This window comes from Macrotis lagotis, chromosome 1 (assembly GCF_037893015.1).
Source record: "Macrotis lagotis isolate mMagLag1 chromosome 1, bilby.v1.9.chrom.fasta, whole genome shotgun sequence".
Lineage (NCBI taxonomy): Eukaryota > Metazoa > Chordata > Mammalia > Peramelemorphia > Peramelidae > Macrotis > Macrotis lagotis.
This window is the reverse complement of record NC_133658.1, coordinates 714,193,666-714,207,589: the sequence shown is the minus strand read 5'-3', so window position 1 is coordinate 714,207,589 and position 13,924 is coordinate 714,193,666. Positions and strand designations below refer to the sequence as shown.

The 13,924-nt window shown below is 30.9% G+C and overlaps 1 protein-coding gene across 1 annotated transcript in view; it reads left to right on the top strand.

Moving 5' to 3' along the window:
• GALNT13 (polypeptide N-acetylgalactosaminyltransferase 13) overlaps positions 1-13,226 on the top strand; it is an 870,176-nt gene extending 856,950 nt beyond the window's left edge. Inside the window, exon 12 of the mRNA XM_074215960.1 lies at positions 8,733-13,226. Coding sequence (XP_074072061.1) covers positions 8,733-8,873 — 141 coding nt within the window. The 3' untranslated portion in view covers positions 8,874-13,226. The remainder of the gene's footprint in view (positions 1-8,732) is intronic.
• Positions 13,227-13,924: the final 698 nt, after the last annotated feature.

The window sequence follows — 13,924 nt, the reverse complement described above, 5'->3', positions numbered from 1 at the left end:
AAATAAGATTGAAATGAGTAAATGAATTAGACATAATTCATAATTCATTTCCCCTTATAACCTCCTCTCCATCTGAAAAAGAAATACTCTACCTGATGGATCTCTGGAGAGGGGTGAGGTATATGACCAAAAAGAGATAGATAACATTTTAAATTGCAAAATGGATCAGTTCAATTATATTAAATTAAAAAGTTTATGCAAAAACAAATCCAATGCAGCCAATATTAGAAGGATTTCAGAAACCCTGGAAACAATTTTCACAGCTAGTATTTCTGACAAAAGACACATTATGTAAAGAACTGAATTGAATTTAAAAGAATTCAAAATCATTCTCCAACTGATAAATGGTCAAAAAATATGGATGGGCCGTTTTCAGCAAAAAATTATATCTCTAATCAAATGGAAAATGTTCTAAATTACGAGTGATTAGAGAAATGCATATTAATGCAACTCTGATGTACCACCTCACACTTTAAATATTGGCTAAAATAAAAAAGGAAAATTATCAATTTTGAAAAGAATTTGGGAAAACTTGAATACAAATGCAGTATTGATAGAGTTATAAACTAAACTAAACCTTCTGGAGTGCAATTTGGAGGTATGATGAAAGGGCAATAAAACCTTTTATCCAAGATACAACTATTTGTTCTATATCCTAAAGAGTTCATAAAAAAGAGGAAAAGACAGACTTGTAAAAACAAAAAGTTATAGCAGCTCTTTTTTATAGTATCAAAGAATTAGAAATTGAGGAGATGTCCTGCAATTTGTGAATGGCTCAAAAAGTTATTATATATGAATGTGAGAGAGTACTGCTGTTCTGTAAGAAACCATGGGAGAATTCTAGGGCAGAGCCAAGGTGGCAACAGGAAGCTAGTGTGGTCCCAGAGCCTTTCCCTAAACAATACTATGTGAAGCCTCTACAGGGATTTTGATATTACAGATCCCACCAAAAAGACTAGATTGAGAATAATTTTCAACTGTAGACATCATGGAGGATCTTCTGTGAAAGTCTCTCTCTTTTCAGGGAATAGGGAAAGTAAAACCCAGCTAGGCAGAAGAGTGGGGAAGTCAGTGGAAGATTGGTAGCCACAGGGCAAACCAGATCCCAACAGCTATATAGTAAGCCAGCAACAGCAGCAAGCCAAAGTTTGAACCTGGGAACACTGAGGCAAAAGAAAAAACTGGTATGGGAACAAGCTACTGCATAGGCAGAGCCTGGACGCAAAGGAGGAAACAAATCTCTGTGTAGATAACACCTGGGTTGCATAAGCAACATCTTGATCAGCAATAAGCCAGCGTTCAGACCCCAAGTCCAAGCACAAAATGCTTGAGCCTATACTCCCTAGACCCCAGGAGCAGAGCTCAAACAATCAAAATGAGTAAAAAATAAACCTAAAAGATCATAGATAGCTATCATACAGATGAACATGATAAGAATGCTGCCTTAGAAGGAAACAGAGACAAATTGCCCATATGGGAAGAATCAAAGGAGTCTATGAGTTAGACTCAAATTAAAAACCTTATAGAAGAGCTTTAAAATAATTTGAAAACTAAAGATGAAAGGAAGAAAGCAAAATTAACTAACTGAGAATGGAAACACAAAAAAGTAGCTGAAGAAAATAAAATCCTAAGAATTAGAATTGGACACAGAAATTAATGAATCTATGAGACACCAAATGCCATCAAAGAAAATCAAAAGACTGGAAAAATTGAAGAAAACATAAAGTACTTTTTAGAAAAAAAAAATTTGACCTAGAAAATAGATACAAGAAAGATAATTTAAAAAATTTTGGGGTACCAGAACCTCAAGATATACTGTAGAATTTTCAGTAAATGTCTTGTCTTCAGAGGTAAAAGGGAAAGTATAGCCCAGTATAGATGGGAGAGTGAGAAATCCAATGGAAGTGTCAGCCACAGCGCAATTCAGATTCCAGCTCGGCTTGGTAGAAGTCCAGGTCCTGGATTGATTAAATATGAGCCTAGGTCCCATTACAGTCAGCAGAATATCAGGGATGGTCCCAAACTCAGGAAAAGTCTAGCAAACCACAGCAAATGCAAAGCCTGTTTGAGCATAAAGGAGGAAACAACCTCTGCATAGGCAACACTTTGGCAAGCAGTAAGCCAGAGACCGGAGACCAGATCTTGATCACAGTGCAAAAGACTTAGGACTATAAATCCTTTACTCCAGTGGCAGAGTTCAAATAACAAAATGAGCAAAAAAGAAAAGAGAATATTAACCATAGAAATCTACAATTCAGATAGGGATTATAAAAATGCCATCTCAGAAGAAAAAAAACAGTGACAAATTACTTACATAGGAAACCTCAAAAAAGTTTATCCATTGACCTAAATTTTAAAACATCATAGAAGATCTTTAAAAGAATTTAATAAACCAAGAAGAGAGGAGGAAGAAAAGTGGAAAAATGAAATGAGACCCATGCAAAAGACTTATGAAAAATTGACTGAAAAAAATTAAACTATTTAAAAGTAAAAATGACCAAATGTAAAAAAAAAGTTACTCATCAAAAAGTAATACAAGTAGAAAAGTGATACAACTCATCAAAAAGTAAAATTAACCAACTTGAAAAGGAAACACAAAAACTTACTGAAGAAATGTACTGTTTGAATCCCTTTTTGTTGTCTTACATATCATGCAGTACCATTGCAGATCATAAGGTTTTATAACCTTTTTATCAATATGAGAGACTGCACAGTGTGGAGCATTGAATGTCAGCCTCAAAATAAAGAAGACAAGGGTTCAGGAGCTACTTCAGACACATAATTTTTGTGTAACTATTGACAAGTAGTGTCACTTTTCATTATGTTAGCCATCTAAGAAAATAAAAGTGCTAATCTACACTAAAAGGGAGAAATTCTTCATTTTAGTGCTAATATACACTAAAAGGGAGAAATTCTTCATCTTAGAACTCCCATACTGATAAAATCTCAGGCTCTCCCTCTGAGAAAGAAAGAGAGAGAGAAACAAAGACACACACACACACACACACACACACAGAGAGAGAGAGAGAGAGAGAGAGGAAAATGAAGATTATATTCTTAATAATTACATGCTACTGGGTATTGTTACATTGAAATCGGCTAATATTTTTTTTTCCTCACAGATGCATAAGTATGGTTATAATGAATTATATTTAATCCAGTAAAAGTATTACATGTTATCCCAGGATATATTTTGTTACTATTTCTATATTTCAATTTATCATTATTCATTTTTTTCCTTTTGTCATGTAGACCCACACAATTCTTCATATATTCACTCAGGGTTGTCTGACCGTGAGCAAACTAACTGATGGCTCCCAAGGTACCACAGTGGAAATGTGTGATGGTAGTTCTTTACAAATGTGGATGCTAAGAAACTATACACTGTTGGAAGTTTTGAGGAAAGTTTTTAACAATCCTATTGATTACAAACTCTAGCAATTATTAGAGGTTGGTATTGTAGGCTACATTAAATGGTGTATAATTTAAAGTTATGTTTGACATTATGTTATATGATTCTTCAAAATTTGGGGTAAAAAATATTTATTTTGAGATATTTTGACAGTGCTTTGTCTTGTTCTTAGATTTTCATTGATTTAGCATGTCAATTATTCAGTGGTGATTTAACTTCAATGACAAAATTGTTTCCCAGTTTTGCTATCTATAATTATATTATATACATGAACTTAAAATATGAAAGAAATATTTTGTTATTATACAAGATTGTATTGGAACGTGATATGTTTTGAGGTTGCTTAAATTTGTCTTTCCTTTTTGTCAGAACCTATAATTTCATCACTATAGGGAGTTCCAATTGAGGAATTTTTTCTCCAAAAGCAGAATGGCACCTTCTTTTCAATTTTTAGTCATTGAGGACAATGAAAACTTGAGTGAATTGAATAGTGTATGACTTCTCAGTCAATATTAATAGAAATCAGTCTATAAACCTTTGATATCCTGTCACTGAGACTGGTTTATATTTATTATACCTGAGGTGACAAATTCTTATGTAATCTACAAAGCTCCCAGTTCTTCTTGTTCTAGATAAAAATATAATTGGAAAATGTTTAACATACTAAATAGAAATATAAATAAAATATATGTTAATTTGTTGCTTTCTAAGTAATTTTGAGTTCTAACTCCCAGATCTCTTTGAGTTTGATACTTCTGCACTACACTATACTACTTCCTGTCTCTAAAAAAATGAAATTTCATGGTAAACTAAAAGATTCAATTAAATTTCTTAAAGTTTTGTCTAAACAACATAAACATCTGGTTATTTGAAAACATTACAATAATTCTTTTTTCCATGTACTTTCCAGTTAAGATGAATTAATTCTTTAAATGATTTAGTGTTTGTTTGTATATGCCAAATACTTTGCTAAGTTCTAAGAATACCAAGCTAAAAGCAAAATACTCATTGTTCTTATAAAGCTTATATTTTGAATATGAGAAGAAAATATATAAAAATTCTGTCTTGTGTTTGATTAGTACTCATCCTATAGATTATGAACCATTTATAATGACAATTTTAAAATATGAATATTTAGTTCATATATATATATATATAAATAATTACAGTTTGACTAGGTTGCACTTTTCTATATTTCAGAAAAATAAAGGAATAACTTCTCTGTAAACTTTTCTGATTTGCTAGCTGATGTAGAAAACCGTAATTAGAAGTAGTGTGAAAGATTTTGATGAAACGTTTATTTTTTGTATCTTAAAAAAAATTATTTCCTAATTCTAATTTTCCATATCGAGATTATTTGGATTTAAAATAATAGAACAATAATATTATTTTTGCAGTGATTTATTTGAATCCAATACTTTATTCAATACAGTACTAACAAATGGTCTTTGAGACAGAGGTTTAGTTTCATTTTATTTTAATTTTTTTCTAAGTAACATTGTCATGTATTTTGAATGCAAGTCATATTTATTAAATGTAATTGTTTTGCATGACTGCAAATCTATGTCAAGCTGCTTTTTCAATAAGGGAGAATTGGGAGGGATGGAGGGTGAAAATGTGGAGTTCAAAGATTTAAGAAATGAATGTTAAAAATCTACATGAAATTGAGAAAAAAATTAAATAAGAAATAAAAATAAACTTTTTAATAGATAATATTCAATAAAAACATATGTATTAAGTGACAACTCTACTGTAAGTTTTGGTAATTGTCACTGGGAAAATAAAAATGAAGTGAAATAATCAGTGCCTTTAACATGTTTATAATATCCTTGAAATACCTAATATGCATTAATTATATTAATAAATATACTTAATAGTTAATTAATAAAACATTAATTATTTAATTATGTTATCTTTATTCATTCTCTTTTTTTCCTTTTGTCATGTAGACCCACACAGCACTTCACATAGTCACCCAAGGTTGTCTCAGAGTGAGCAAAATAACTGATGACTACCAAGTTACCACAGTGAAAATATGTAAAGCTACCTTTACAAATGTGTATGCTAAGAAACTATATACTGCTGGAAGTTTTGAGGAAAACCCTTTTTAATTAATTAAGTTTAGTGAATTCAACAATAAATTTATGAGTAGATTAATATTTCAACAATTATTATGATTAGATTAATCTATAATCATAATTAACAATAAATAAATAAGAAATATTGGAACAAAAGAAAATTAAGAACTTTAGGGTTGGAGGACTAATCAGGAAGTAACCCTTGAATTGAGTCTTAGAAGCAAGGGATCCTAAGAAGTGACAGAAAATAGTAAAGCAAATTTTGGATAAAGGATCCTTAGTATTAAAGGAATGTCTCTTACCTGAATTTCATAAAAGAAATGTTTTGACTTGAACTAATGAATAGAAGACCAAACTAAAAGGCTATTTAATTGTACTAATAAATGGTAATGAAAGATAATTCTGGAGATAATTAATATATATATTTACATAGCTGTATAAAAATATTTACTGAATTAAAGGAACATTAAATTAATAAATCAGGCAATAGAATAACGTCTCAAGCTACTTTATTTTACTAACCTTTTGCAACTGGTCTAAACCATATCCAAGTGAAGTACATTCAGCAATACAATCCAAGGTCATTTGTTAGTAAAGTATTGCTTTCTTAAAGTACAGTGAAATAATGGACATAAGTAATATGTGCCAAATTTTTTTCCTTGTTAAAAATTGTTGCAGTAACTTTCAAATATATAAAACATGATTAGGTACTTTCATCTCTGCCTTATTCTCCAAATTCCTCTAAAGCCTTTCTTTTAATCTTTTTTAAAACCTGCACTTCCAGGGCACTTCCTAAAGTCTTTTTTCCCCCCTGACAGAACAATGAGTTATAGTTTTGCATTTAATAGCACAGTTATGCTCTCTTAAAGTCAAACACATCTTTCATCAGAGACCCTCAGTGGAATTAAGAAACACTCTGGGATGTGCTCCATCTGCTACCATATCCAGTGGAAAAACTGTATTCCATTCCAAAGTAACATTCATAACACTTCTATCTACTACAAGATAGGTCTTCTATAATATGTACTTCCATACTCTTTGCAGATACAATTTCATAAGCTGTGAGACCCTAGAACATGAAGATAAACTAAACAGATGTTGCCTGGAGAAGATGGAAAAAATTATGACAGCAACAGTTTTCAGTCGAGTATTTAAACTATTTGTCAAATATGGTTAAAATGTGAAGAGTTGAAAACATAAGAAAATGAATTAGTTTCCTCGTATGTGATTTAAAAAAAATAAACAGCCACCACAATATACAAGTTAAAACTTTCATGAATACTAAATGATAGGTTTTGATGTTTCTATAACAATTTTCTTTTTTGCCTGAGTAGATAATACATATAAGTATTATTGCCTTGTGGGTATTTAGTTTCCACAGAATATTATGTACTATCCATGAAACTAGGCTGAAATACTATCAACACATATATCAAATAATCAATCCAACTATAAGGTTGAAAACTTCTCTAAAGATTCTTCAATAATAGTAAGTATTTGCAAACAAGATGGAAATAGATAGTAAAATCAAAAAAGACTTTATTTTAATACTCTGCCCAAGGACCTTATCAATGATTAAAATATAAAAAGAAAGTACAAATGTAAAAAGTATATATATACATATATATGCATATATATGTTTTTAGAACATGTAGTTATTTTTTCTTTGATATGGTATAACAAATTCCCTACTATCTATTATATATAATTTAATTCTCTTTATGTTATAATAGATTAAAAAGGAATGTATTAATAATGAATATGATAATAATATCTAGCATTTACATAGAGTCTTCTTTGTGTCAATCTCTATTCTAAGCACTTTTTATAAATAGTTGATCCTCACAACTAAACTGTGAGGAATAGATACTGAAGAAACTGAGACAATAGAACTAATAACTTGACCAAGCTGTGTCTAAGGTTAAATTTGAACTCAGGTGTTCTGACTTTAGAATCATAGTTCTATTCTTAAAATTTCTTATTAACTTGAACCCTGAAAGTAATGTTGGATCTTATTTCCTTTTCTATCATCCAAATAACTCTTACCTTAGCTGCAGTGTAGAAAGCCACTCCTTGCTATGACTGAGTAATTTGGATATACTGCTGACAATATCAGCTACTTTTTTGGTGGGTGTGTGTGGAGGGGGAGGGGGTGTTTTTGCCAGCTGTTTATCAAATACTCTCTTTCCATTACTAATATCTTGCACGTATTGTATAATCCAGTGATATATTTTGCATGCTGACTGAAAGAATACCAAACAACTAATACATAAGAAAAGCATCTCCTTGAGATATCTTGGTATATACTGTTCAGTTAAAATTCCCTTAGCCATTGGACTTTTGCAATCCTGGATGATTCTAGATTTAATCTTCTGTTGACTATTTTAATATTTTGAATATATGATATATATGTAAATACAGAAGGAAAAAATAATGATAAAGCCTCAATTCAATTGAATTCATCTTCATTTAAATAGGCCTTCAGTGTTTTGTAATATACACCCACTTGATTTATTTCAGTTTAATCCCAGCACAACTATTTGAGGTAAGTAGAACAGGTATTTTTAGCTTATTTTACAAATGAGAAAACAGAAATCAATTGACAATCCCAAAGACATGCAATTGGTAATACTAATGATATACTCTACATATCAGTTTGTGTTAAGGCCCTCTGTGTTAATACAAATATAACTGACATTTTTTACAGGCAAGAAATCTGAGATTCAGAAAAGTCAGGTTACTTAACCACAATACAAGCAATAAGAGTGAAATATAAGATTGAAGCCAATCTTTCTTTCTTCCATATAGTATTCTATCCAGTATATCAAATCATTCTGTTTATATAATAATCTAGATCATTAGTTTTTAACCTGGTCTATATTATTAAATTTTTAAAATTTTTGATAACTGAATTTTCATATAATTTGTTTTCTTTCTAATCCTATGAATTTTATTGCATGCATTTTAAATTAATAAATTATTGAGAAGGGTTTTTTGGCTTCATCAAGCTGCCAAATGGATACACACACAATATTCTAAAATTCTAATCTAGATTATTAATCAAATGTTATATGAGTATGTTTTCCTTTATAAAATATATACCACAATGTTAATCTGTGCTCAACACTAAGAAAAAACATAATATTATTATTGCTAGATTTGATTTGTTGAGTTGTTTGATGATTGTTTAATATACACAGATATATATTTGAAAATAAATGTTCATTGCTTATATTTTTTAGAAACTCACATTGAAACACATCAACAGCAATCAGTGTCTTGATGAGCCTTCAGAAGATGACAAAATGGTACCTACCATGAAAGACTGCAATGGAAACCGATCCCAACAGTGGCTCCTCCGCAACATGACCTTGAGTGCCTGAAGTCAAAAGAGTGTCACTATATTTCCTTAAGAACATTATTGACATTATCTATAATTTCAGTCAGGTGAAGACATCATTCTCCTGGGGAAATGAGAATCTTAAAAACCTTCATTATGACCAGTGGTTTGTTTACCCTGCTCTGGACAGATTTACTAAAGCTCCCTATGAAATTTTTATATCTGTTTAAATGAAGCACAGTTTAGGAACTATAAAGATCATCGATGCTATTACAAATGTCACAGTGATTTGGTGATATATTTATGTGTGAGTTTATACATATATGTGTGTGTATGTATATATATATATATATATACACGTATGTATGTACACACACACACACACACACACACACACACACACATATATATATATATATATATATATATATCCCTTTTGACTTTATCTGACAGGGTTTGCTTGAACTTTTATTTTTAAAATTTTCATCATTCTTGTGACATCACAGTATATTCCTTGAAAAGATACATCTTATAAAATGCCTTACAAAAGTAATTTTGTGAAGGATTATGTTGATTGTTTATGAACTTACTCTATTTCAAATTAGCCTACATGGAATCACAGAGTAATTATTAATTACTGCTTCATGTTTTGTTTTATTTTTCAAGACTCAGCCTAGAACTAAATTAATGAGATACCCAAGCAGTAAACTCACTATATATGATGAATATTTCATGTTCTCTCCAAGGAAAAAAAATGAGAAATTTTAAAACATTTAAATCCTAAATTCTTGGTTTTAACAATTCAAATTTTAACAGCAAAAAATTAAAATTAATGTAACCAAAAGATAATAGCAGCTAAGAGTGAATTATCCAAACTCCAGTTATTCCTCACTTCAAAGTTAAGTAAAACCCAAAAGAATCAGTCAGAGAGGATGTCTAAAACTTAGTTTTTGATCACTGACTTTTGTGTCTAAATGTAGAAACACTGAAGCCATCTGATCATTTTGCTCTAAGCTTCACATACTATGGTCTCCCAGTTGTGCAGTACAGATACTCAGAATGGTATATTGGAGATTGAATTCTCTCACTTTTGAATTCTAAAGCATTGCAAGTTTTCATAGAGGTCACTGCTCTTTTTTTTTTTTAATGTGACTTCCCATAAAAGAAAGTAGAGGAGCTTCAAAATTCCATTTTCGTGTACTTCTACCAGTGGTAAATACATATGAACATTCTAATTTTATATGTTTCTAAATATTATTTCTTAATTCACAATTGCATTTTGCTGTGCTTTCTATAATGATTCAGATCAAATTCTCTCAGTACCTTAGTTATTTCAAGACAGTTCAATTCACTAAGCAGTTATTTATCATGTGTAGTGTAAGAAACACTGTACTAGCTTCTGGAAATACAAGAATGAAGTTGAAGCATTCTTGTCCTTCAAGAAATCCACAGCAACAACATCACATCACCTAGTTGCTAACCTTTGAGTAATATGCCTTTCAGAACTTAGTTGAGCCAGCCTAGACAGAAATACAAAGACCATTGAAATAGACAAGAATCACCTCCACATTGCGGTGAGAAATCACCATTGAACGGTAGTAAAAGTATAAATATCTTCCATTGCCCATATAATTTACCTATTCATTGTGGGACTGAAAACACCAGCTCACTCATTTCTGTCCCTCTAAAAGTCTTTACGGATACAATTGCATTGGTCATGAATAGGCCAGGAGATATGAGAAATTAGGGAATTATGGAGAATAAGTCAAATCTCTCCTAATATTTCTGTGCACCTATATACATGTGTTTTACACCTTTGAACATTACTTTGCCTAAAGAGGTTTTCTAAGGGTGATTCTTTCTTTTTAATGGGGGGTATGCATAGCAGCTCGAGGCAAATAGGTAATGAAGACAGGAAAGGAAGTACTCCATGCAATGCAAAAGAAGCATAAGATGTGGGGCTTTTTCAAAAAGCTCTTCCATAAACTTTCCAACATTACTATTGTCCTAGATGCTTTACCTTGCACATCCCAGAAAGGAAAGGAAAGTGCTAGCTTAGTACCAGAGCAATCAGGAGAATCAATGATTTCTGGAACAAGTTATTTTTATTCCATAAAACTAAAGACTAAAGACTAAATATCATAAAAGGCAACATCTAGGAGGATTCTCTTTTTAGTCACAGAAGCCTTCTTCACTTGGGAAAGTATTTAATATTCCTAAGTAACTGGAAATTTTAGATGTATCCCTTGTAACATAACTGCCAACCAAAGGAAGCATGGTCTTTGCTTATTGTATTTTCCTTCTCCTACTCCTAACTACCTGCCATCTGATACCCCTCTTTCTAGGTTATGTGGCCTGGATATGTACAGGGCATTGTGTCCCTGCATGTCATAATTCTCTCCACATTAGGGAGGGTATCGAGTCAAATCCTCTATTCTGACAGTCAGTTATTCCTATTTATGCTCATGGTATCAAAATATCATTTGTATTGTCTAGAAAAATGGATAATTGGTTGGATTTCTAATTGCATAATAATAATCCCACTATATAGTACTTGAATGGTTATTCTACTTTTCATATCCTGCCACTGGGTTTAAATATTTGATAAAGATAGATCTTGATAGACATATAGATGGTCAAATTTGATGTGGAGTGGGAGAAAAATATCAAAGAAGATGAAAAAAAATTAGAAATCACTCTGATGACTAGATTGACTGGAAAGTTTGTGTAATTAATAAATTTCTACTGCTTCTCATTTGCTCAGTCATATGTATGACTCAAATGAAAATAAACAGGTATTTTTAACAAGTCCATAATTTTAGCTTTTGTACTACCAGATATTTTTTGTCATCTAACATTATTGAATAACAGCATAAGGCTAAAAGTAGATTTATTATATCAGACATTAATAATCAATGATCGTGATTCATTTCCAAAGGATCTTTAAGAACCTAGGCCAAAGGGGTGGAGACATGAAATAACAAAGGTGACTTCATGCAATCCTTCCAGACCAACTACATTCATATCTTTTGAACTTAAAACAGAATTATATAAAATAATGATCAGCAAATTGTTTCAAAAGAGTTCTATGAACTTGTACCTCTTACATTTACAGCACTATGTTTAAAGTCTATTTCAGAGAATTTTAGTTAGGCTAGATTCCCTTTGGTATCAAGAATAGATAAATCCTTTTACAAGGAACTCTGTATAGTAAAACAGAAAGGATTTTTTTCTTCAGAAGAGTAAAGTATTCATTTAAAAATGAAATGACATTTTAAATGAGCAGTATGGTTTGTTATTTTTCTTTTTTATCTCAACTGCTACATTATATCAATAGAAGCATTTTTATTTTGGAGTTTCCTATTTATTGTTGATAAATGGGAGATCTAATATTCAGAGCTTTTGAATTCAGAAAAATAATAAGGGACACATTTTTTTTATCTTACATCAATGTCTAATGTACTTTCTTTGGTAGAAACAAAATGCGAGACACCTGGGAGTGAATTCAGACAACGTAGCCCAGTCCTTTCATTATATAGATGAGAAGATTGACATGTAGAGTCATAACTGGGTATAGTATGGGAATCCTTTGTTCAGGCTCCTGGACCATTATGTATGCTGACTTCTGATTTCAGAAAGAAATCAGAAATCTAAATCAAAAAAGAGGAAGCCTTTAACTATTATTCTGTTGATGCTTCAGAAGTATTTAAATTCTTACATATAAACTCATAATAACTATTTAACCATAAAATAGACAATCCTTACACCTGGAAAAGGTTATGTATCTCTTTTCTAAAGGATAGATAGCCAATTAAATTCTGTCAAATAACATTCCAGTTCTATAGATTAAACTAAGTTTTCTTGGAAATAAACTCTGGGGGAAAATTTATTTTGATCCTCCACAAGTATTATCTTCTTTCTTGGAATTCAGGTGGAAATTAGCCTCTTTAACTTGTTTTCAACAGGACAATATTCATTTGGACTGTTTTGGGATCCATCTCCCAATAACTTTTGAGAATGTAGAGTGATGGATTCACAAAAATCATTATGTCTTTAGACCTCAGTGCATGAACGATATTGAATCAAATCCATGGAATATGAAAGTCATTTCAATTTGGCTGTGATTTCTGCGTCTAGTAAAAAAAAAAGGAAAGACCTAATTTTTAAATATAAAAGCAATAAGTTCCATGGATAATTGGAGTTTGAAATATGGAATTTCAATCCTGACACTAATTACATAAGGAAATCACTTTATTTTCCTTTACTCTAGTCTTCCCTCATAGAATTTCATGTGATTGAACTAATCTCAGAGGGTTCTTACAGTTCTAAAACTTTTGATACATATACATATGGATACATAAACATATACACACATATACATAGGAGATATCCAAATATGCACACATATATCTAGAACATATATGTCTGTATATATATATATATATATATATATATATATATATATATATATAAACCATCCCAAGATCAGTTTTAAGATGGAGAAGTAATTACTATTAATCTATATTCTATTTTCTGCACTTTATAACAAAAAATTTACCTTGTAACAAAAATTTGATTGTCTCACCAATAATTAAATTTATGAACTTGTGAATCTGCTCTCATATGAGGCAACTCCTTTATAAATGTTTTAATTCTAGATGCATCTTTAGTAAATGTGCTACTTTTACAAGTGTGCAGATTTTAGGAATTATAAGGAACTAAAGATAAATGCTACCAAATAACAGTCTTTTTTCAACATACCTCTTACCTGCACATATCTAATGTAATTTTTAATTCAATGGATGGCAAGAATTTCTTTAATTTGCAATACCTTTGGCTTCAGGATTCTGCCCAGATGGCTTCCAGTTTCCATCATTATTTCTCTTGTATATCATTATATGAAATAGATAAAAATGAACTGTTCTGTACAGTTTCTGAACACATCTGGTGTGACTACACCATGCTTAAACTGCTGATAAATGAATACTAGTTATGATTTTGAGGTGTTGAATGAACATCATGGGTGTGTTTCAATTAGATTGTGTAAATTTTTGTGTCCAATGTCTTTCTTTTAATGTTCATTGACTTCTCCAG